At 33.9% G+C, this 23,931-nt stretch overlaps 2 protein-coding genes and 1 long non-coding RNA gene across 4 annotated transcripts; 2 read left to right on the top strand and 1 right to left on the bottom strand.

Moving 5' to 3' along the window:
• Positions 1-11,518: 11,518 nt before the first annotated feature.
• LOC107897911 (uncharacterized) lies at positions 11,519-14,035 on the bottom strand. The gene is made up of 3 exons (XR_005927348.1): positions 13,349-14,035; positions 13,109-13,175; positions 11,519-11,946 (listed from the first exon to the last, which is right to left on the bottom strand). It is a non-coding gene; the product is annotated as an uncharacterized lncRNA (long non-coding RNA).
• A 280-nt stretch (positions 14,036-14,315) lies between these two features.
• LOC107897910 (serine/threonine-protein kinase D6PK) lies at positions 14,316-17,620 on the top strand. Of its 2 annotated transcripts, none has more exons than XM_016823514.2 (3): positions 14,316-14,713; positions 15,055-16,122; positions 16,533-17,620. In XM_016823514.2, exons 2-3 carry the CDS (start codon positions 15,080-15,082, stop codon positions 17,407-17,409), a joined length of 1,920 nt encoding a protein of 639 aa, XP_016679003.1. In that variant the 5' UTR covers positions 14,316-14,713; positions 15,055-15,079; the 3' UTR covers positions 17,410-17,620. The 2 variants fall into 2 exon arrangements, with proteins under 2 accessions (XP_016679003.1, XP_016679004.1); XM_016823515.2 differs by having other exon boundaries at positions 14,362-14,713; positions 15,047-16,122.
• A 2,643-nt stretch (positions 17,621-20,263) lies between these two features.
• On the top strand, positions 20,264-23,354 carry LOC107897909 (uncharacterized). The gene is made up of 5 exons (XM_016823513.2): positions 20,264-20,748; positions 20,842-20,915; positions 21,436-21,741; positions 21,828-21,911; positions 22,743-23,354. The coding sequence occupies exons 1-5, from the start codon at positions 20,365-20,367 to the stop codon at positions 23,101-23,103; spliced, it is 1,209 nt and encodes a 402-aa protein (XP_016679002.1). The 5' UTR covers positions 20,264-20,364; the 3' UTR covers positions 23,104-23,354.
• The last annotated feature ends 577 nt before the right edge of the window (positions 23,355-23,931 follow it).

Here is a 23,931-nt window from a genome sequence, read left to right as displayed (position 1 = left end):
CGTTTATGGATTTATTCACTTATGATGTTCATAGTAAGACATACCTTAATCCTGAGTAGATGATGAACTATGTATGTGTGACTCGTATACTTTGATGTAAGAAAAAGCTTGAGTTCAAATAGATAAGGAACCGAAAACTGGTGCTCTGGGTATACGAATTCTGCAGTATGCAACAACATTTACAATAGTAGAATTCATAGCCCGAGATATAGGTGTTGGGAAATGTGCCCATATTATAGTAAATATGTAATTATTTTCTATGTATTTGAACAATGAAAAATAAATAAATTTAATTTCACACTTTATTATTATGTTTTTTGTGTTTTTTTTCTTTTGTGTTTTGCACCCATAGTGAGATTATGAAAAACAAATATTAGCTCATTGATTGCCTAAGTTCAAACTGATGGTAAGTGGAACTGTAAGAATGTTTACATTGCAAGAAAGACAACTTATTTCAGTAGATAATTTAAATGCGTCTGTAATCCCGTAAAAGAATCAAAGTGAGCATTTGATTCAAATGCTTAAAAGGATTATTATGTCGTCTATAAGTTCAATTGGAGAGATGACTAGTCTTGACTATCGGAGCAGTTGACTCCACGGATAGAGGCATAGATGTATTTATTGGAAGAATAATACATTAGACTAGACCCAAGATGAATTAATTTTGAATCCGTTTGTGAATTAATTCACTTTTAACGTTCATGGCATAATTTACCTAAATCTTGAGTTAGTCATTGACCGTGTGTATTATAAGTGGAGGCTTATGCTCTAAAGATGACCAAGCCCATAGCCGGTATGTTGGGTATATGACTTGCGTATGACATGACTTTACTAGCAACAATGGAATTTATAGCTCGATTAAAGAATTAACGATATCCTCTCATTGGCATTGTGTGGATTGATAAATATGAAACGTGATAAAGGGTTGCTTGTTTTCGAACAAGCAATTTATCACAGTCATTTGTTGATGGTGATCATATTAATCATTAAGAAAACACAATGGTGACAATGAGATAAAACAAGATTGTATTGAGTGAACGGATTTAACTCAAACGAATCAATGATATAGTATGAGAGTAACACACACATGACAAGGTCATTTGACAAAGATGTTGGATGAATGGTTTTCCTAAAGAGTATACAATAAGGAGTTTTCAATCATGGTACTTCTTGTGGACTGGCTCCATGATTAAGCAAATTGTGAATTATTAGAAGGATGCTTCTGAACATAATTGCAATTACTCGAGCCTAATTGTATATGTCTGATTGGACCCTTCGCTAGCTTAACAAAAGCTCGACCGAATTGCATTTGAATCAGAAGAGATTTCTAAAACTTTGGAAATAATTTAATTGAGTTGATTTATTCGATGTGGAATTAAATTAGGCGGTCGTGAGAATTGTTCAACTAGAGAATTTAATTAAAGAGTTTTCTTGAAAAATTAATTTGGAAAATCTAAGTGATTTTTTAGAAAATTAATTTTGATCAAATAAAATTAAATTAATAAAATTAATTAAAATTAATATGATATTTTTAGAAATTAATTTTCAAGTCAAACAATTGACTCAATGGATAATTGAACTTGAAAATTAGACCTGAGATCGAAAATTGGGCCAGAGAACCCAAAATTGATATCAAGACCTAAAAACTGGTCGAACCAAGCCTGGAAAGTGAAACCATATTGATGGTACAACCAGTGGCAAGATCGAACTGATTGGGCTGTCACTGGCCTAGATCGAACTGGCAACAGCCAAATCGGCTCAGGGTGCCATAAGGGTGTCGCACTTGTGATGGCAGCACCGGACATAACGATTTCGGTTACGGCAACGACAACATTCCGGTGGTCGACGGGTGGTCTTTCAACAGTTGGGCAGTGGAGGAATCACACTCCTACTAGGAATCTACCGGATAATTTGATTTCAGATTAATTATTCCAAAAAATAATAATATTTTAATACATTTAATATTAAATTTAATCTAATATTTATCTTGATAAGTATTATATTAATTTAATATTAAATGTATTAAGTTTAATAATAGTTGAACTCTCTAAACTCTCCCTATATAAAGAGAGTCATGAGGTATTATCTTTACACACTTGAATTCAATAGAAAGTTGTAGAGAGAAAATTCTATGAAAATTTATTTTAGAAGATTTCTAGAGATATTTTTCTTATTTACAACTTGGCTCAAAAGTTTAAAGAAATTACGAAATTACTCCAATGGTAATTTTGTGGAAAATTTTCTAATTTGAAGTGATCTCACACTCGGTAGACGTGAGCTTGAGGATAATGGAGAAGACTACACGATCAGAGTGTTCATCCTAAATGCGAAAAGGTACAATTTTGATTAAGTGTTTATTACTTTAGATAACACAACCAAGTTCTAGTTTTGGAAAAAAAATTAGAACTCTGATTTTTCCTCACATCTATTTTTCGTTGCATTTTCCAAACTCGATTTTCCAATAATGGGTAAATGATATTCTCTCATTGGCATTACATGGTAGATGAAAAGTAAACATGGTCACGGATTGTTTGTCTTTGTGATGAATGACTTGATTACTATTTAATAGTAATTGACTTTTCATGAAGGAAGATGTAATGATTACCATGAGATAAAATAAGATACTATTGGGAGAGCGAATTTATCCCAAAGAGATAAATGGTATCCTATAAGGGTTACACCCTTATGACAAGGTCATTGGACTAGCATTGGTCTAGTTGCTTTCGTAATGATATGTCGTTAGGAAGAGCTCAATCACGATACTATAGTGGAATGACTTAATGACTAAGTGAGTTTATAATTAATAAACGAAAATTTGTAACTTAATTATAAATCATTTCAGCCCTAATCACATATGTTCAATCAATCCCTCTGCTAGTTCGTTGAAACTGAAAATGAATTGCATGTTGAATCAAATGAACAGAAATGGTAAAGTTAGAGAAATTGGAAACATTTGGAAATGAATGTGGTTTTCTCTATGTAGAAATGACCTGATAATTAATATATGATTTTTTATATTATTAATTAATTAATTGCAGTTCAAAAATTAAATTAAATTAATTGGTCATAGTGAATATGTTGAATGTAGAAATATTAAATACATTTTCTCAGATTATTTTACAGTAAAGTTGTTATGATTTTAACAGAATTATAATCGAGTTGAAAAAATTATTTAATTGGGACATTATGATGTTTATTTTGAGAAATAGAAAAATAAGTATTGGGTTGGATTAAATTATAAAGTGTTGGTTAAAAGTCCAGGAAGTACTTATAATTGGACTGGATATTAGAGAGGCCCTAAAGCCTTTCATGCTAAATATATGGGATGACAAAACCTAGTATATTTAACTAGGGTTGCCCTAAGGAGCGGAGTCAGAAATTTTTTTTAGGAGGGTCAAAGTTAAACTGTAATTTTTATGATAGTAAAAATGCAATTTCACTATTTTAATAGCCTTTATCTTTATATTTTTTAAAGGATTAAATTAATTTTTTTTATCATTTTTAAGGGGGACAAAGTGTATACCTTTACTAATTTAAAATTTTAAAAATTTCAAATGGCCTAAATGGAATTTTTTTCATTTTAGGGGGGCCGGGGCCCCTGCCAGCTGTAACACCCTACACCTGTATCCGTTATCACGATAGGGTTCGAGGTATTACCGAAACTTTATACTTTCAGTATACTAACTCGGGTCACAAAATTTCATTTGAATTTAAAACTTTTCAATCATGAACATCTTGTCCCTTGTATATCATATCGGAAGGCAATGCGGGACAATTATGGGCACATTCGATTAACCTTGGGCTCCTCAGAAAATTTTCCTTAACATAAAGGGACACACGCCCGTGTAGGTGGGCCGTGTGGACTCATGCGCCCGTGTGGCCTAAGGCACGTCCATGCCTCTAACCGTGGGCAACATTGACTTTTAGACACGTCCAATATATACGCCGATGGGCTCACCCTGTGTCCAAAACTTGAGCATTCTGTTAAATTAATACGGCCAAGACACACGCCTGTATATCCTACCCGTGTGCTAATTTGACTTAAAGTTTTAGGTGCAGGGGACACACGACCATACCACACGCCCATGGGGATGGACCGTGTGTCACACATGGCTTAGACACACGCCCGTGTGTCTAACCATATGGACCTTAATAGGCTATTTTCCAAGCCTTTAGTCACCCCTTTCTACTTCTTCTTCTTAATAGATACCAAATTCAAAGTAAAACATGATTATACACTTGTAAATGATCTTGATGAAGTTAGTTGTATGGAAACCTCATATCATTGGTTTCATACAAAAAGGTTATTTCCCATTTAGTATTTATGGGTTCTTATGTTATTATAGCACATTCAAAATTTGGCTCGTTTTTTAACTCATTGCCAATTATAGCAACCCATCATATAAGAACATAAACATGCATATAAAGGCAGGTCATAGCCTACTTTCAAATATGTCAATTTTTAGGGCCATATACAAAGAGATAAACATATTTTTACATGCCTTTACTTGGCAAATCAAATGACACATATAACAAAATCCTCAAAACTACTATACATGCCATTGGACAAAATAAACAGAGTCTTTATACCAAAGCTTGTTTAGTTGATAGTGTGTTGACTCTCCAACAGTCTTCCGATCCTTATGAGTCTTCGAGCTCTGTAAAATGAGAAAAAGAGAGGGGGTGTAAGCATTTTCATGCTTAGTAAGCTCGAATAACCGGAAAGTAAACTTACCGAGTAATTAGCATACATCCACACTTAAATCATGAAATCATCAATTATGAAGTGATTTCCTATCACATGCACTCAATCAATGAGTTAGTCACATAATAAAGCATCATGTAATTTATATAGATGAGCTCATCATTCATCATCTTATTGACATACATCATATTGATCCCGTTGAGTTTCTAGGAAATCTCGATGGAATACCCATTATCCGTCAATTCTTATGAATGATCATTTCACATATATGCACTCCTGCGAACCTCACATCTCATGGCGGGATTATCAGTCCAGGTTAAATCCCCCATATCATAAACTCATAAGGTGATGTCGAGATTACCAGTCCAGGCTAAATCTCTTATAGCGACAAACACCCTTAATGAACTCGGATCTGAATTACCAGTCCAGGCTGAATTCAGACCCTAATAGGATTACCCGTCCGGGCTAAATCCTCAATGCACATATATTCTTCAGGAGGCTCGATCATTCAAGGAACACCCATCCGGGCTAGATCCTTTCCATACTCAAGATCACGGATTACCCGTCCAGGTTAAATCCTTACTGCAACACATGTAGGATCTCTTTACACATATCAATGAGGGTTTATCCATCGAATTCCCTTTGTCAACCTCATCCGAGACATTTTTTACATGTTACCATCAAATATGCATTTCCATGATATTTCATGCTAATAATAAATGCAATCATCATGCATTCATAAATCATTCAATTACGCATATTAGGGGTTTGCTTTAAGTTATCCGAACTTACCTGGTATTCTTTTCGGGATTGTGTTTCGATTATTCCGAAACCTTGCGTTTACCATGATCGACCTCCAGAATTTGTTCCTCAGGGTATATAATAGTAAAATTAACTCATTAATACCACACATTATACATTTCAAGTTTAATATCTACCCCTAGTCCAAATGACCGTTTTACCCCTAACTTTCACATTTTTACGATATAGTCCCTAGGCTCGTATAATGAAATACATGCACTTTCTATCTTACCCAAGTCTAACCGAACAATTTTCCTTCTTATGGTAGCCCACATTACCGATTATTTTCTCATTTCTACCACACATTTACATCTTTTGCAAAATAGTCTCTATAAGGGTTTTTCATGAAAATCAACTAAGAAAAGATGTTTAATACACATTCATCTTCCATATTCCTCCATAATCCATCAAAATACAAGCAACTCATGCATGGGTAAATTTTTAAACATGAACCCTAGCATGAAATATGGGTAGAAATGGAGAGAGCAAGCTACCGGGATTTCAAAAATACAAATAGCATGAATAACGGGGCTTGGGAGCACTTACTATGGAGCTTGGAAAGCTTGAAACTCTAGCTATGGAGAACCCTAAATTTATGGCTGGATGAAGGAGAAAATGACTGATTTTGGCTTGATTTTTCCCATTTTAATTCATTAAAATGACAAATGACCAAAATGCCCTTATGCCATTTTTGTCTAAAAATTTAGAATTTGGGAAAATTGCTCTCCAAGACCTTCTAATTCATAATCTAAGGCAATTTCATACAAATTACTTCTAGAATCCAAGTTTTTCAATTTATTCAATTTAGTCCATAATTTCCAATTGGACATCTTATACTTAGAATTTCTTCATGAAACTTTAACACATACATGTATTCATATTATAGGCCTCATAATAATCATAAAATAAATATTTTGGTGTCAATTTTGTGGTCCCAAAACTACTATTCCGACTAAGCCCTATTTCGGGATGTTACACCAGCCCCCTGGTTTCGCCCATGGTTGCCCCCTAGTTCTAGTTAGACTAGGATTTTGTTTTTATGTTGAAATATACTTATACTAATTCAACAAAGGTTTCACTTCTTCTCCCTATAAATAGATAGCACCGATAGGGCTAAATACACAACTTTGAAATATTTTTATTCTGCCCAAAAATAGTGAGAATTTATTTTCTAAGTATAAATTCTATTTTTTGGAATAACAATTCTACCGGTTTCTATTAAAGAGAGATTTTCTTTCCAATTGAAAGTAAAGTAAATAAATTACGGTTTTGTGTTTCACTTGAATTCGTTCGAGCCCATGCTCAAAGCAGTTCGTAGTATGAGAATAAAGGAGAATGTCATTCAATTAAAACTCGGGAACGACGAAGATCCGTCTAGCTAAAAAATAGGTACGATTTTGGTAAAGAGTTTATTGCTATAAATATTACAAATCAGCTCAATTTTCAGAATTTTAATTTTTCACTGTGCAAGAAAACTGTTTTCGAACCAGATTTTTTTCCAACAATCTAATACAACCTACCATTTCTCTCGACCATCTTGCCTACTTTGACCACCTTATATGACACCCCTCTGCCCTCTCTTTAGCCTGGTGAACCACCTATCCTTACCACCTCTATATCCGCATATATCCACTTATAATAATTGCTAAGGTTAGCATAGACTAACTCCTGCCAAGTCACTATGATGGCAAACCTAAAAACCAACATCCCAATCACCCTAAACAACTAAAATAACCAATCCCAACAACAAAACCAAAATGCCAGAATCTATTACTATGGCCTATATACCCAATACCCTCAGTTGTACCCATATTAGTAGAGATATTAGGAGGCTTACCTCAATTAGCAATACCCAAACCAAACATACACCACCTAAAATCAAAATGCGAGTTCTCAACAATTCTCTGAATTGCAGCAACAATTTAGACAGTTACAGAAGCAATATAGGCAATCTCAAAAGTTCTAACATCAATAATAATTGGCTTATAAGTAGAAATAAGTGTTGTTGTAGCGTAATATGTAAGAATTATTAAATATCCAATTGTAAGAAAGAAGACAACATAATGTTAAGGAGGAAGTCCATCTGTTAGGACCAGGACCATAACCCAAATCATGATACCTTGTAGAAAAGAGAAGAAATAAGCAATAACCCAGTAGGGGTCAAATGGACAGCACATTAGAGGGACCAGGAGTGTGTCTCATAACATGTCTCAATATATAAGGTGGAAAGAGGAAGTATAAACTCTCTCCGTAAGTACAAGACTTGTGAGCTGCACAACATGGTTACACTAAGTGGATGTTTAGTGGCAATGGTCCTCTAGCCTCCCATATCATTGGCACGGTATACCTAAACAATTTCAAGCTTCCAAAAAATATTTAATGAAAGAAAAGACCCTATCAACCATCTGTCCCAATTTAAAATATACATGGAAATCTTAGGGACATTGGACGAGTTGAAATGCAATGTATTCCCTTAACACTTCGAGGTAATGCAAATAGTTAGTACAACTGCAACCGAGGCCAACCACTAGCTTCGAAGAGCTATCCAAATTTTTTTAGGACATTTCTTGGCTAATAAAACAACACTAAAGTTAAAAACCAATCAAATGGTGGTAAGGCAACAACCTAGAAAACCTCTTGGAAAATATAGTCCACCTTGTTGAGGCCCAAACCACTTGGCCACTTGTCATTGATCTTACAGTAGTGACATAACATGTGGCACCTTAGAATTTGAGCTAAAGGTACAAAAGACCCAAGGCTCGGAGCTATAAGGGGATGAAAGAACATATATCGATACAACCCATCCTTTCTTTTGACCATCCTAACCACTTTAACCACCTAATTTGATGGCCCTCTGCCCTGTCTTAAACTGGGTTAACCGCCTATTCTTACCATTTCTATATCCATATATATATATATATATATATATCCGCGTATCGAAGCCTTATATGAATAAAAAAAAAGTGAATGGTTCCTTATTTAGAGGAAATTTGCTATCATAATTAAGTTAACTTTTATTATAGCAATTAAGTACAATATGCTAATGAGAAAATAACTATCAAGATTCGAATAAAAACAAGATTTATGCATCGAAATCATTAAAGAATCATTTATGCTTGAGGTTAGACTTACATATATTGAGAATGGAAGAATAAGGTAATCTACTTGATCATATTAATAAGTTTGAGCAGCAAGCTTGTTAGTTGTTCAATGAGGAAGAGAAATTAACTACTCTTCTATAAGAACATCAATAGATGCATAGAGAGAATCATGCTAATGAATGGAAAAACATTAACTATGAATATATATATATAAAGGAAGGAACAATTCCAATGGTAAAAGTGGACAACAGGAAATGTTTGAATGGAGAGATTATAGTAATGTGAGGCGATACTACTATGAAGAATATAGGACATTCAATCTCATTGTACATAGATGTGAGAAGATTTGAAGAGTTTAAAAATGTTTAAAAGGTCTGTGATGAACCAATAATGATACTGATGTGCTTTATATATAAGTAATGATTTTGTGGAAATTTATTTTAAATTGGTGGTAGATTTTGCTGCCAATGTGTATGTGTGTAAGGACTAAATAATGTTTACTACTTTGCAAAAGAATAGAGATTTTGGTTGCATCAACATGGAGAAAAACAAAATTTAAAAGGTAAAATATGAGAAGAATCCAATTGAAGCTCCAACGGTAATGTTCCCAATGTAAGGTATGTGCCTGTTGCTAATGTTAATAATTTTTTAGGGAGATAACATTGCATGAGTATAGATACACTAAAACTTGAAAGATGTGCAAAATGTATAAAGAGAATCGTTTGTAACTACAAGGTAGAAAAGGGGAGAAGAACATTTGTTATTTAGATTGCCACTTGATGAGAGAAATGTTTACGAAAAAGAGAATGCTATTGTTAAAGAATTGAATGTTAATGTTTCGATGGAATTTGTGTCAAAAAGAGAGATTGTTAGATATTGATCAAATTTTGATTCTCATTAAGATTATTAATGATTAACATTATTTAATAAATGGATTTTTATATTGGATGGAAAATTAAGTAATAAGCCTAGAGAATAAATTTTAGTCATGTAAAAGTAATTTGAGAAAGAAATTGAATAGATTTTTTATGTGGCCAGTAATAGGGCAAAAGAGTTTAATTATGTCTAATTTATAATTTCTTAAGGACATTACGAAGACTTCTTTCAAGAGAGAGTCCAACTTCCCCTAAACAAATAGTTTTTTGATGTAATGAAGGTGAGAAAAGTCAACGATGAATGGAGGGAATAGGTTGACCCTACTGAGTGACGAAAGTTTAGTTAATTTAATAAGTTTCCTCTTATTCATAATAAGTGAGAGTTATATATATTGAGTTTTATTTTTTTATGTTTATAGAATGAGTCATGTGATCTTACTAATGTGTTAGGATGTATCTCCTAAATCAAGTTTTATTTCATTAGGCCTTAAGAGTTTAATCGATAAATCTTACGGGTAGTGTAGGAGACATGGGGGATGTTTATTCTTGATTAGCTAATGAACTTTGGCAACACCTCCACTCGAACGAACGGAGAGCGTCAGATGTATTACAAAGATATTGGTGTGTTATTAATTTCAAAATTAAAGTCCCCATTTGAAGGCTTTTGTTCGCGTTGAAAAGTTGGGTGCCCCAAATTGAATCTCTTTGTTTACACTTCTAATTTGGAGGATTTTTATTTGCCAAAAACAAAGAATAAAAAAAGCGAGGAGACAAAGCAAAGAAAATAAAGGGACATAAAGAAAAGCTTTGTTTAATATTTATAAGATTATCTCATATTTTATTTTTCAGTTTCGATTAATTGAATTATAATACTAAAAATACCCTTAGGGCACGTTTGGTTCGCTGTATTGGATTAGAGGTGTAATGGATTAGAGGTGTATTGGATTAGAGGTGTAATAGCAAATCAACTGTTTGGTTGAATGTAATGGAATAGAGGCGTAATAGTAATCTTGTGTTTGGTTGAATGGAATAGAGGTGTAATAGCATAATGGAAAAAAACTAAAATGACTAGAATACCCTTACCATAAATTTGTTTTGGTAAATGATTATTGTTATTGTTATTTAAATTTTAATAAGATTATTAATATCAATAATAAATAATTTAATCATATTTAAACATAATTATTATTAAATATATTATAATTAAAATATATAATTTAATAAAATTCTTAATAATCAATATTCTTATATGAATTTACTCAAATCATAATATATGATACTATAAAATATAAATTAACATAATTATTATTAAATATATTATAATTAAAATATATAATTTAATAATATTATTAATAATCAATATTCTTATATGAATTTACTCAAATCATAATATATGATACTATAAAATATAATTTAACATAATTATTATTAAATATAATTTAATAAAAATATATAATTTAATAAAATTCTTAATATTAAATATTCTTATATGAATTTAATAAAATCATAATATATAATACTATATAATATAATTTAAAATAATTATTATTAAATATAATTTAATAAAAATATATAATTTAATAAAATTCTTAATATTAAATATTCTTATATGAATTTAATAAAATCATAATATATAATACTATATAATATAATTTAAAATAATTATTATTAAATATAATTTAATAAAAATATATAATTTAATAAAATTCTTAATATTAAATATTCTTATATGAATTTAATAAAATCATAATATATAATACTATATAATATAGATTAATAATGTAGATACTTGCTAAGAAAACATGGATTAAACAAATGTCAAGCATAGGCTTCTTCCAAAAAAATTTTTCTATGAACAATCACATAGGCATAAAGCAACCATGGTAAACTATAAAAAAAAAAAGATCTATATGTTATCAAGCAGCAAATCTGTGTTTGTAACTTCTAATATATAAGTTCTGCATGCATATTCAAGAAAAACAACTAGTATACAAATTACTTACCATACAAAAGTTAAACTATAAAGCTGTAAACAGAGTGACATTAAAGTGAACTTGAAACAACCAACACTGACTCATAAAACAGATTCTTAAGCCTTAGCAACAGCTTTCTAGTGACATTTACATGCAATCGCAGGCTTTGAGAAATGATGTAGACTAGGGTCATTTTCTCATTTACAAACATTATGGACAAACATTGCAAGTATTGACAGGTTTTCTATCCACACTTTATTTCATCAAAAACATTGCAAGTATCTCTTCATCGGTCGAGTACAAATTATCAAAATCTGACTCGAACTCTTCATCATCCACATTGTCTCGTGGTTGCACCTCCAATTCATCCATCAATTCATCATCGGTCTCCTTATGCTTCCCAGCTAACTTTCTACGCAAAATGGCCTCAAGAACTGAAGGGAGTGCCTCTTCATCCCCTTCAAAGTACTTCTTGATTCGGGTTTTCAGCTCTGGCACCAAATAACTAAGTTAAACAACATAACAAAAAAACAAACTATCATGATTTATCCAAACAAATATATACATATATCATGATTTAGTTTCCCTTCCTTTCTCAACAACCAAACAAATAATTTCCAAATAAAAAAAAAGTAAATTCCAGCAAAGAAGAAGCAAAGATTAAAAAAAAAAGTAATTTCATCTTATTCAACTCTTGGAAGAAATCATATAAAATTTAGTTTTAGCCTTAAGTTCTACACCAGTAGCATCAGTTGACACATTATACACATAGGCAAATTCAAAATACTAAGAAAGAGCTAAACATTGTAGTAACCGATTAACTTTCTGATATATTAATGAGTCATCCATTTCAACATCACCAACTACACATATAAATAAGAGTACCATAGAGTCGCATTTGCAAGCTATGCTACTCGTACTCGAGTATGTTCAGTTTTTTAAATTTTTTGAGACATCTTCAAACTCATATCCGGAGATATACCAAAAAAAGGCCAGCCATGAATACTTCAGGAAAAGAAATAAAAGTTGCAAGTCTAGAATTCCAAGCAACTACTGTTCTAGATGAAAGGGCATATCAAAGCTCCTTTTCAAAAGCATAGGCAATTTTCCAACTGATGACAGCAAACTAATTCTAGAATAAGAGCTAAACTATATACATATATAACTCAAATATATGTGCTACAATGAAAAACAATCGGCTTCATCACCTTTCTCAACATGGTCTACTGTGTTATTAATTTTATGAATTTAAGCAATGAGAAATGCTACCAGAGACACCGATCACCTCTCCTTAGGTAATGCCAATTTTTTATCTTTAGCTACAACATTCGGAGCAAACAGCAACAGATATGAACATCATATTTGAAATGAATGGATGGTCCACTGGAAGGCAAGTTATAATAGTAGTCCTATGTCCTACCAACTGTATTGATGTAAGTAATATCAATGCTATTAACTAATTTAAGGGAGGCATCCAACAACAGAAGGCGAAGTTGGTCCATCCAAAGAAAAGACAAAAAGAAGCTGGAGTCCAAACACCATAGTTGAAGCAGGAAAATCATCTAAACAAAAGGCTTTGCATGTCCAGAACCAGAATGCAGGCATATTATAGCCTTGTGACAAGTATTATAACAAAAAAAATAACAGTCAAACCTCTTGTCCAGCACCAGTTGAAATGATTGAAGTCGGTGAGAAATCTTCCAATTCAGCAGCCTTTTCTCTTGCAAGAGCAACAACACTTTCAAGAAAATTGGCAAATTCTACCACATGAATACCAAAACTTTCAGGATAAACAGGTATATTTCAGAAGCTATAAATCATGAATAAAGCCTTAGTGCAACACATAAAGCAAATAACCTATCAAATAATTACAGTTCTTCACAGCTTGCAGACCTTAGCAGCAATAAGTCCACTGATTTGAGCCATATCACAAAGCAAAACAGCACCACACTTATCCGCAATCTGTCGAAACCTTCCGTAATCCCATTCCCTCGAATACGAACTACCACCACAAATCAATATCTTAGGCCTAAAATCAAGCGCCCTCTATTCCAACTTCTCATAATTTATATACCCAGTTTGTGGATTCACTTTATATGGCAAACTCTCAAAGAAAATTGAAGCAGAAGATACTTTTCTACCATGTGGGGTATAATACCCATGACTGGTATTCCCTCCTGATGGAGTATCCAATCCCATGATCCTATCTCCGGGCAATAGTAACCCAGTATAAACTGCGGCGAAGATGAAACTAACCCTAAATAGAGCGTTGATGAAGTGTCAGCCGATTGAGATAACAAATCCATGGAACAAAAGCTTGCATTCAAACAAAACCCAAACGAAAAAAACGAATAAATGAGAGAAAAATTAAAACAGAGAAAGCCGAAGACAATGTTGAAGCAAAGATTCATACCTGAAATCGGCCTCCGATGAAACAATGTTGAGGATTTGTTATGAAAGCAGAAGAAATGAGGATAGATCTGCAATGCCGATGGAAGAAGAAGCAGAAATCTATGAGGGCAGAAAAAGGAAACGAAAATAAGAAATGGGGTAAGGATTCTCTAATCGGCGCTGGATGGGGGAAATAGCTATTACGGGACCGGGTGTATTAGGGAAGGAACAGATTTGGGACGTAATGGTAATACAACCAACCAAACAACAGATTAAATGGGGATTAAGTGGGGCCATCCCAACCAAACATGCTTATTGTTTTACTTAAAAATTATATAAATAGGAATGCTTTCACTCAACACATTAAAAATAGTAATAAAATCATTATATAAATTAAAAGTATTTCCTTAGAAAGAAAAAAAAAAGGAAAAAGAAAAAAGCAAGTCACTAAACAATCCAAAGACAAAGACAGCTTTAAGCTTAGCTTTGCTTTCCATTGCCGGTCAAGTTATAGCTTTGGTTTTGCTTCTTTCATAAAGCGACGAAAAATAACAGAACACACACCTCTTTCATTCTTAATTTATAATTTGAGAGAGAGAAAAATACCAAAGCTATTATCATTGTTTTCTTTCACTTTCTCTTTCTTTCCTTGTTTGGATCAGATCTGGAAGAGTTCTAAGAAGTAGAGAAGCTCAAAAACAAGGCAAACCCCTGAAAGAAACAGGAAAGCTGTTTCACTTTTCTCTTCAAAGAACAGCTTCTTCTTTCTTTTCTTTTCTTTTCTTTTTTTCAAATTTCCTTTCTGGGGTTTTCATTTCATGAAAGATTTCACCTTCCACTGCATTGTTTTCTCTGTTCTATGATAAGGTAACTTGGTTTTAGCCTCATTAAAGTCCTGCTCTTTGGTGGGTTCTTTTGCTTTTGCTTTATTGATCAAGGATTTCTTTTCTTGTTAATGCATTTTCTTAGTAAACAAAGTTTTCATTTTAACTCTGAAAAAAGAAGAAAAAAAAGGTTGAGTTTTTGGGTTTTTGAGAAACTTGAAAGTCATGCTTCCTTTTCTAGCTCAATTCATTGTTAATTATGATTTATTAATCTGTTGTAAAGCTCAGAATCTCTAGTCTTTTCTGTAATTGTGAATGTTGGTGGTGATTATATTTGTTTCTTGGCAGAAGATTCTGGCAATTAATTGAACTTTAGTTTGTCAGTGATAGGTTTTGTTGAATTTGTTCAATGGAATCACTTGTAATTTCTTCATCAAAGAGTAACCCTCCTTCAACATCTGGGAATCCTAGGCCATCTCGGCCTCCGTCTCCGAACCGATCCGAAAATGAAAAGACTATTTCGACATCCCATGTAGCTACTCTTAACCATGGCGTAAGGATTGTTCGACATCCCAAAGGTTCTATAGGTTATCAAAAGCATTCTTCCAAACCAGCTGATGGCAATGTGCAGCATGAAGAATTGCCTGATGCTGCAAAACAATGTTTCGATTCGAGTAAAGGGAAATCCGAGAAAGCGGAAAACAAATCTTCCTTCAAACATCCCATTGATGATCACAAAAGTGCTAGTTCAAGTGGTTCATTGGAATCTGAAAAAGTTGTGCAGTTGAACAACCATACTGTATCTCGAATGGAACCGAGCTCTTGTCCAAATCCAGCTTTGAATATGTGCACTGGCACACATTACGCTGAAGCCAAACCAAGTTTCACCAATACTGAAGTTAGCGAATATGCAAGCAGTGTTGAAAAGTCCGGTGAAAGCGGTGAAGTGAGTAATTCCTTCGATTTAGGTGAGAGTAGGAAGACAAGCATCTATAGAGAGAGCACTAGTAGTGATGTTAGCGATGAAAGCAGCTCGAGTTTTCTAAGCAGTACAGTGTATAAGCCCCATAAAGCAAATGATATAAGATGGGAAGCAATTCAAGCTGTTCGATCTCGGAAGGGAGATTTGGACTTCAAGCACTTCAGGGTGCTGAAGAGACTCGGATGTGGGGATATTGGCAGCGTTTATTTATCGGAATTGACTGGCACGAAGACTTATTTTGCCATGAAGGTTATGGATAAAGCTCTTTTGGCTAGTCGAAAGAAGCTTCCTAGAGCCCAAACAGAGAGAGAAATTCTCCAGTCTTTGGATCATCCCTTCCTACCTACATTGTATACACACTTTGAAACGCAAAAGCTTTCTTGCTTGGTGATGGAGTTCTGCCCTGGAGGCGATTTACATGCTCTCCGGCAAAGACAACCTGGAAAGTACTTTTCTGAGCAGGCTGCCAGGTTAGCTTTTGATCTTCTCATTATTCGATAATCAAGCATGTATTATTGCATTTTTAGTTTATTGCTGGTCAGATTAACAATGTTTTATGATAAACCTGTGGATCCATTCCTGCTAGAAACTCGATGTTAAATTTTGTTGGTATTGTGATTCTCTATAAAGAACCATAAGAAACCCTTTGTATTGAGTTGGTCGTATTCATATACGTGGCATTATCATCTCCTGTTGCGCACCATGGGATCCTGGGTTTCAGGCATCCCTGATTATATACCGTTCATTCAGGTTTTTTCAGCATATCAGATAATGATAATGCGTGGTCTGGCATGGACTGATTGATGTAAAACGGTTAAAGCTGAGTAAGTACTAGTACTAACTAGTGTTATCTGCATTGATCTTTTCTGATGATCCGCAGATTTTATGTGGCGGAAGTTCTACTTGCTTTGGAGTACCTGCACATGCTTGGGATTATTTACAGAGACCTTAAGCCGGAGAATGTTTTGGTAAGAGAAGATGGGCACATTATGCTTTCAGATTTCGACCTCTCTCTTAGATGTTCCGTCTCTCCTACTCTGGTTAAATCTTCGAACTCAACCCTGGAATCGAAAAGTTCAGCGTACTGTGCTCAGCCTGCATGTATTGAGCCAACTTGTGTGATGCAGCCAGATTGTATCCAACCTGCATGTTTTGGGCCACGGTTTTTTTCTAGCAAGTCCAAGAAAGAAAAGAAGAGCAAAGTAAAGAACGAAACAAGTCATCAAGTAAGTCCTCTTCCCGAGCTCATTGCAGAACCAACAAATGCTCGATCGATGTCCTTTGTAGGCACTCATGAATACTTGGCACCCGAAATCATTAAAGGTGAAGGCCACGGAAGTGCCGTAGATTGGTGGACATTTGGGATCTTTTTGTACGAACTTTTGTTTGGTAAAACCCCATTCAAGGGGGCCGGGAACCGTGCAACTCTATTTAATGTCGTTGGCCAGCCATTAAGATTTCCTGAGTATCCTAGTGTGAGCTTTGCTGCTAAGGACTTGATCAGAGGTTTACTCGTAAAGGAACCGCAGCATCGGCTTGCCTATAGGCGTGGCGCAACTGAAATTAAACAGCATCCATTCTTTCAAAGTGTGAATTGGGCTCTCATTCGTTGTGCAAATCCACCCGATGTGCCGAAGCAAGTTGTGATGGACTGTTCTGCTGGAACAAACTCGGCAAAGGTACCACCAACCAATGACAAGGTTCCGGGTTTAGATGTGAAGCCTTCTGGTAATTATTTAGAGATTGATTTCTTTTGATTCTCGTAATCATTTTCTTTCTTAGAAACAATGTTTCCAACACCATGCACCTTCACTTCAATTGTGCACAACTGGTCTCTAATCTTTTGCTAAATCGTTAGTTTCCTTTGATAGGGACATGTACTTTGAAGCTCCACCCCCCCCCCTCCCACAAACAACTGCGTTTTCTTTGAAAAAAAAATATCATCTGAATTCAAATGAATTGAAAGGATATATGGTGTTTTATTGGATTTTATTTTAATATTATATTGAAAAAAAATAAAGAGAAAATTAAACGGACTATTGACTTGGGCCAATAATTACCAAGTGACGCGTTCGTCATGAAAGGCCCAAGTAAAACATTCCACGTTTGCAAACCAGAACTCATTTTTCTTTTTCTCCCACGCGCTTCGTCAGCTAAGAGTAACGTGGGGCCTTGTAATTGGGAAGGGTCCCACCTACTTGGCGTACACGAAAAAATATCTTCGTTTCTCCAACGTGATCGGAGGGGGAAATCAAATCACGTAAGGTCGGGCCTAGGTGGTCCTTGGTTTATTACTGTGATTACCGTGTAGGTGGGACCTGCTTCCTTTCTAGAAATTTTTACTAGTTCACCGGCTATCCATGGCGGTAATTGCACCTATTATTCTTTGGGTTTTTCAATAACGACGCCTATGATTTATATTTTATTTTGTGATTAAAATATGTTATAAGTACATCTACTTTTAAAATTTTTGAATTTAGTTCCAGTCCTGGTTTTTTTATTTCCAGATATTTAATCTTGTTATTTTTCAAATTTTAAAATTTAGATCTAATTTTTAACACGATTTAATTTGTCGGTGTGACATTTTAAAAATAAATATTTATTTAGTAACTATGTAATTACAAAATTGTTGTAATTAATCTAAATTTAACAAAAAAATTAAATGGAGTTAACAATTGGACTTGAATTTTAAAATTTAAAAAGTAAATAGACTAAATTTATAAAAATAAAAGTATAAAGGTTAAATTTTAAATTTTAAATTTTAAAATTTCAAATAGTATAAAGACCTATCACATATTTTAATGTTATTTTATTTCATAAATGTTTTTAGGTTTTTTAAGAATTTTTGCTAATCATATCACATTAATACCTTGATCTCATCTAATATATATGTGGGTAAACTGAACTATATCACTAAATTATGAGTAAATTTTCGTTTTGGTCACTTAACTAAAAAAGTTACAATTTGCTTATTGAACTATTCAAAAGTTTTTATTTAAGTCACTGGACTGTTAAAATCGATGCTACATAGATTTCTTTATCTGTATTATCTGCACTAACCGAAAGTTCTCTTTCCCCTTCTCTTCTATAGTTCAGTTTTTTCATGAAATAACTTTGAATGTCACAAATTGTGAACCAAAATTCAAATGAATTTTTTTCTTCAATCTTCGACACTGACTGTTAAATCAACTTAGATCTAAAGTATGTTCTTTTACTCATTGATAGATATTGATCTCCTGTATCAATCATCGAATCATCGCTTGGAGTTCACTTCTGGAACTTTAAAAAAATACTTAACAACCCAGTGATTTAAATAAAAACTTTTGAATAGTTGAGTGACTTAAATGAAAACTTTAAAATAATTTAAGGACCAAATTATAACTTTTTTAATCAAGTGACCAAAACAAAAACTTATCTATACTTTTGTTGCTAATGGTGTAGTTTAACAATATGAATACGTATACTATTATTTGTGAAGTTTAATTTTTTTGACTATTCCGTTGGTATGAATTTGCTACTTCCTATAAATTTCATTTTAATTAGGCACAATATAATTTTCGACCCCTGAACTTGATAAGTAGGTCCATATTGGTTCCTATACTTTATTTGTATTCATTTTGATCTCTGAACTTGAAAATTGTTATTCATTTAAGCCTATTCTGTCACGTGAAAAAAAAATGGATAATGTAACTTTTGGCCCCTAAACTTGACAAGTAGGTCCACATTGGTCCATGAAATAGACAATTAGGTTTCCTTTAAAACTTGTACTCCTTTTTTATCCATTTTGATCATTGAAATTGAAAAATCTAAAAGTTAAATGTTGCGGCTCTCTAAGATTGTGCCACAACATTACTTGAAAAATAAAAAAAAATTTAGATGATGAGGTGGTACAATCTCAGAGTGTTATATTTAGTGTTTCAATAAATTCAGATAATTGAACAGGTTAGACCACCAATTCTCAATTCAACAAGTTTAATTGGTTCAATTGTCAAACTAACAATAATTAAATAATTAATTAAAAATTCATAAAAATCTAAAAGAAGTAAAATCGCATTTATATTTTTTACTTCTTTTTAGATTTTTATGAATTTTTAATTAATTAATTATTTATTATTGGTTCAATGGTTAACTGGTTGAATTGAGAACTGGTGGTCTAACCTGTTCAATCATAGGTTCGATTATTAAAACAAAAACTATGACACTTTAGGATTGTACCACATCATCATCTAAAATTTTTTTTTTAAAGAGTGTCACATCATTAAACTTTTAGGTTTTTTAAGTTTAGGGATCAAAATAGATCTAATTGTCAAGCTTAAAATTAACCCAAAAAAGTATAGGTACTAAAGTGAACCTAGTGGTCAAATTTAAGGGCTAATGTGGACCTACTTGCCAAGTTCAGGGGCCAATATGGACCTATTTGCCAAGTTCAGAGGTAAAAAGTTATATTATCTTCTTTTTTTTCACGATCATTAACAGAATGAGCTTAAATAAATAATGATTTTTAAGTTCATGAGTCAAAGTGGATAAAAAAATTTCAGGCCAATATAGACCTAATTATCAAGTTCAAGGCCAAAAGTTATATTATCCCTTATAATTAACTCAAATTGAAAAAAAAATAAAAAAAGAAAATAAAAGAGAAAGAAAGCAGTTCTACCGAACCTTCAATAACCCTAACACCAGCTAATCCGCTCCTTCAATCTCAGTCCGCGCGTATGATTTACGCTCGATTCAATTTTTCTTTCAAAGCTCCCCTTATGCGCATTGCGCACCCTTCCCCCTGCTTCTTCACATCCTCCATTTCCTTTGCTCGAACTCAGCTTAACGTTTCTCTAAAACCTTTGCCTTCTGTTTCTTCTTCTTCCATGGCGGATCCTAGCAACTTCTCAACTGTATCCGCCGAAGATGAGGCGAAGTATGGCTTCACGCGCGAGGAGATGTACTCGAGTAACCTTGCTGGCACCGTCAATCCTTACGACCGTCACTTGTTCCTCCGCCATAGGTCCTATACCGATTGGGCTTCCCGCGTCGAAGAGGATTCCCTTCCTAAGCTTTTCTCCTCCACTCTTAAGTCTCGCAAAAACGACATCCCTGTTAAGGTTCGTTCTTCTTGTTTCTATCAGTTCACCATTGCCTTTAAGGTTTGAATTTCAATTGATCTTTTTTTTTCCTTCTCTTTTTTTCTTTGATAGACACTGTTGACGGTTATTGAAGGAGAGCAATCTGATGGAGATGTGCTGATTTTCCCTGAAATGATCAAATACAAGTAAGTTTTCCTTTACTGTCTTGAATGTTTTAGAACTAATATCCTTTTTAGATATTGTTGACTTTCCTTTACAAGATCGGATGCTGTAAAACCGAATAGATTTTTAGTGAGAAATTTACTTTTCAAAAAAATTATCGGTTTAAGAATCTGATTCCCCCCCCCCCAAAAAAAAAGTAAAATGATTTCTGATTTGGTTATTTGTAAATCATGAAAGTAGCCTTTCTTGAATTATTGACTTCATTTTTTTTTATAACAGTAGACAATAATTTTCATGCTTAACTAAATGGTGAAATGTGTCAAAAGTTGAAGGTCTGACTGTGTCAATGCAATCCTCCTGTAAATTGTAGGCCAGCATATCATGCGCTAGAGTTTGCTTTATTTACTATTTTCTAATGCTTATATGTTGAGTTGAGATAGAATATTTTTCTTTTTTTGTTTGAAAAATAATGGGAAAATTCTATTAATAGATTATGAGATAAGGGATTCTTATGCTGAGGATCTTTTGTTGTTCTGATGGTAGGGGTTTGACTGAGGGTGATGTGGATGGCTTTGTTGAGGATGTGCTTGTGAATGGCAAACCATGGGCTTCCGGAGTGCAGGAGACGTTTACTGGTTCTTATGTCTTTGTGTGTGCTCATGGTAATCGTGACAAGAGATGTGGTGTATGTGGACCAATCCTGATTGAAAAGCTGAATGAGGAGATTGCATTGCGAGGATTGAAGGATCAGGTGTTTGTAAATGCTTGCTCTCACATTGGAGGGCATAAGTATGCTGGGAACTTGATTATCTTCAGTCCAGATTCCAAGGGAAAAATTACGGGCCACTGGTAATATCTACATCCCTGTCTCATCATGCTTCTTTGTATTGGATGGATTTTGATGTAATTGATTACTTCGCCTCAAACAATTGCAGGTATGGCTATGTTACTCCTGAAGATGTACCTGAATTGCTGGATCAGCACATTGCGAATGGCAAAATAATAGAACGTCTTTGGAGGTTTGTGGATTTTGACATTTTGTTTGTGCTGAACCTAAGTTAGTTAATGTGTAGTGTGCCCCTTTTGTTCCATTTCTGATGATATTCATCTATTCAAAATGGGTTTACTACCTCAATCTTTTGTCTGAACATGCTTAAAATGCATAAATTTGAAGTTATTCATTGAAAGAGTATCTAATTTACCATTAGACCTGTATGATTTACTGCAGCTGCTGAAGCCGTTCCTAGCATTGATTATCTTAACTGCTGACAAGGCAGTAGCTAATTGACTCTTAGCTTTATTTTGCACTAATACTACTTCAGAACTCTCTCTGGAGGCTGTCCTTTACTTGATTTCTGTGTAATGTTCTGATGAATGTTTCTTTTCTGACTTCATGCTACTTATGTTGGGCTTTTTTTTTTTGTATTTTTTTGCTAGGATTTTAGGGAAAATCATTTAAACAAGTGCTATTTACGCAATATACGGTCCTTTTTGTTTATGGGAAGCCCCATATCTATCAAATGGCTAATTCCTTATGCCTTAACAAACTTTTAGTTATTCCTTTTTCTGTTTTCTTTTCTTTTATAGTTAGTTTTACTTGCCATATTGCTTTGACTCTTCATTTGAGTCCCTGTGTCTGGCATTCGTGTCTAACCCGTATTTGGACATGGTACCAGGAGATGGCCCTCCAAAGATCCTTAAAATACATGAAAAAACTTAGAAATTTTTATTGCATTTGTGCTGGACACGTACTGTAGCTGATGCAATTAAGTTGAATAGCATAGTTCCTTGCAGCTACATGTGAAATGAAATAAATGCTTCTAACCATGTATTAACCCATACATCTGCAGGGGTCAAATGGGGGTTTCTACTGAAAGTGGTGATGGAACAGGGGAACAGAAGCTTCCGAATGGGACAGAAGTGAAGAAAAATGAGAAGCCTGAAGAGTCAACTGTTCAAAAGACCAGGGAAAATGTCGGCGGTTGTTGCCAGGGTGCTAATGGGTCTAGCTGTTGCATGACTGCTAGCTCGGAAGTAAGTGAAACAAAGAAAACTGAAGAAACAACAAAAGCTCATGGAAAAAAGGGGCTGTGCGGTTTGACAAGTTGGGTAGGATCATGGGATCAACGTGATGTTCTTACAGCAGCAGCGGTGGTTGGAGCTGTGGCAACCGTTGCTGTGGCTTATAGCTACTATAGAAGGTCAGGCTGAATTAAGGACATGTAATCCAATTTCGTACTGTTTGCTCAAGGGTTGTACACCCCTGTTTTTTGGTTGCGGAGGCAATGGTGACAATAAAATAATCCTCCAAACGACAAACTTCATTAGGGGATGGATACAAATAGTCATATTACTTTTATTTTGATATCTACTTGCATTGAGATGTTTCAGTAGATGCAATTAGACATTTGGAATGCTTCAGCTCGATACCGAAATTATGAGTAGAAAAATGCTTGCTAAAATTTGTTGGATACGATAGAATTTAAAGTTTTGGTTTGTTTGGTATTGTTTTTCTTAATGCTTTAAAGAAATACCTCCTTCAATATCTGTTTATTTGGCATTGATTCGACTATATGACACCCCCAAAACCCTCCATGTTCATGATCACTGATGTTAAAAGACCAGGTAATTAAAACGGGAAACTCGAGATTTCGGCCTTTAATCTTAAAGGCTAAATTACAACATCCTGAGGTTGGTTATAATCTGTTTTACCAACTTTAGTGTTCTTCCTACAAAAATTCTCTCCATCTGCATGCTAATTCTGTATTTTTGTCATCCTAGTCCAATAAAGCTTGGGACAAAAACTTGGGTGTCTTACGTTTGGAATTAGAATTTACTAGGTTTAGGATTGCTTTGCTTCAAAATTACAAAGTTGGAGGCCATGTTGTCCCGAGAGCCTTCTAAATTATTCTATCGGAGATTAAATAAATAAAAATGTACATAAGCCTCTCATTTTCTTCTTGTATCAACCAGAAGATTTTCTGTCAAAAGAAGCTGATGGCAACTAACTATTGTTTAAAGAAGAAATTTTGAGTGAGT

This window comes from Gossypium hirsutum, chromosome A05, assembly GCF_007990345.1.
Source record: "Gossypium hirsutum isolate 1008001.06 chromosome A05, Gossypium_hirsutum_v2.1, whole genome shotgun sequence".
Taxonomy (NCBI): domain Eukaryota; kingdom Viridiplantae; phylum Streptophyta; class Magnoliopsida; order Malvales; family Malvaceae; genus Gossypium; species Gossypium hirsutum.
This window is presented reverse-complemented; position numbering and strand designations above follow the sequence as displayed.

What these genes read in the sequence shown, in the direction of transcription:
- LOC107897910 (XM_016823514.2), top strand. Translation starts at nt 15,080, where the DNA reads ATGGAATCACTTGTAATTTCTTCATCAAAGAGTAACCCTCCTTCAACA. An exon ending in TTTTCTGAGCAGGCTGCCAG is followed by an intron (nt 16,123 to 16,532) that starts GTTAGCTTTTGA and finishes GATGATCCGCAG; the next exon opens with ATTTTATGTGGCGGAAGTTC.
- LOC107897909 (XM_016823513.2), top strand. Translation starts at nt 20,365, where the DNA reads ATGATTTACGCTCGATTCAATTTTTCTTTCAAAGCTCCCCTTATGCGC. An exon ending in CCTGAAATGATCAAATACAA is followed by an intron (nt 20,916 to 21,435) that starts GTAAGTTTTCCT and finishes TTCTGATGGTAG; the next exon opens with GGGTTTGACTGAGGGTGATG. An exon ending in ATAATAGAACGTCTTTGGAG is followed by an intron (nt 21,912 to 22,742) that starts GTTTGTGGATTT and finishes ATACATCTGCAG; the next exon opens with GGGTCAAATGGGGGTTTCTA.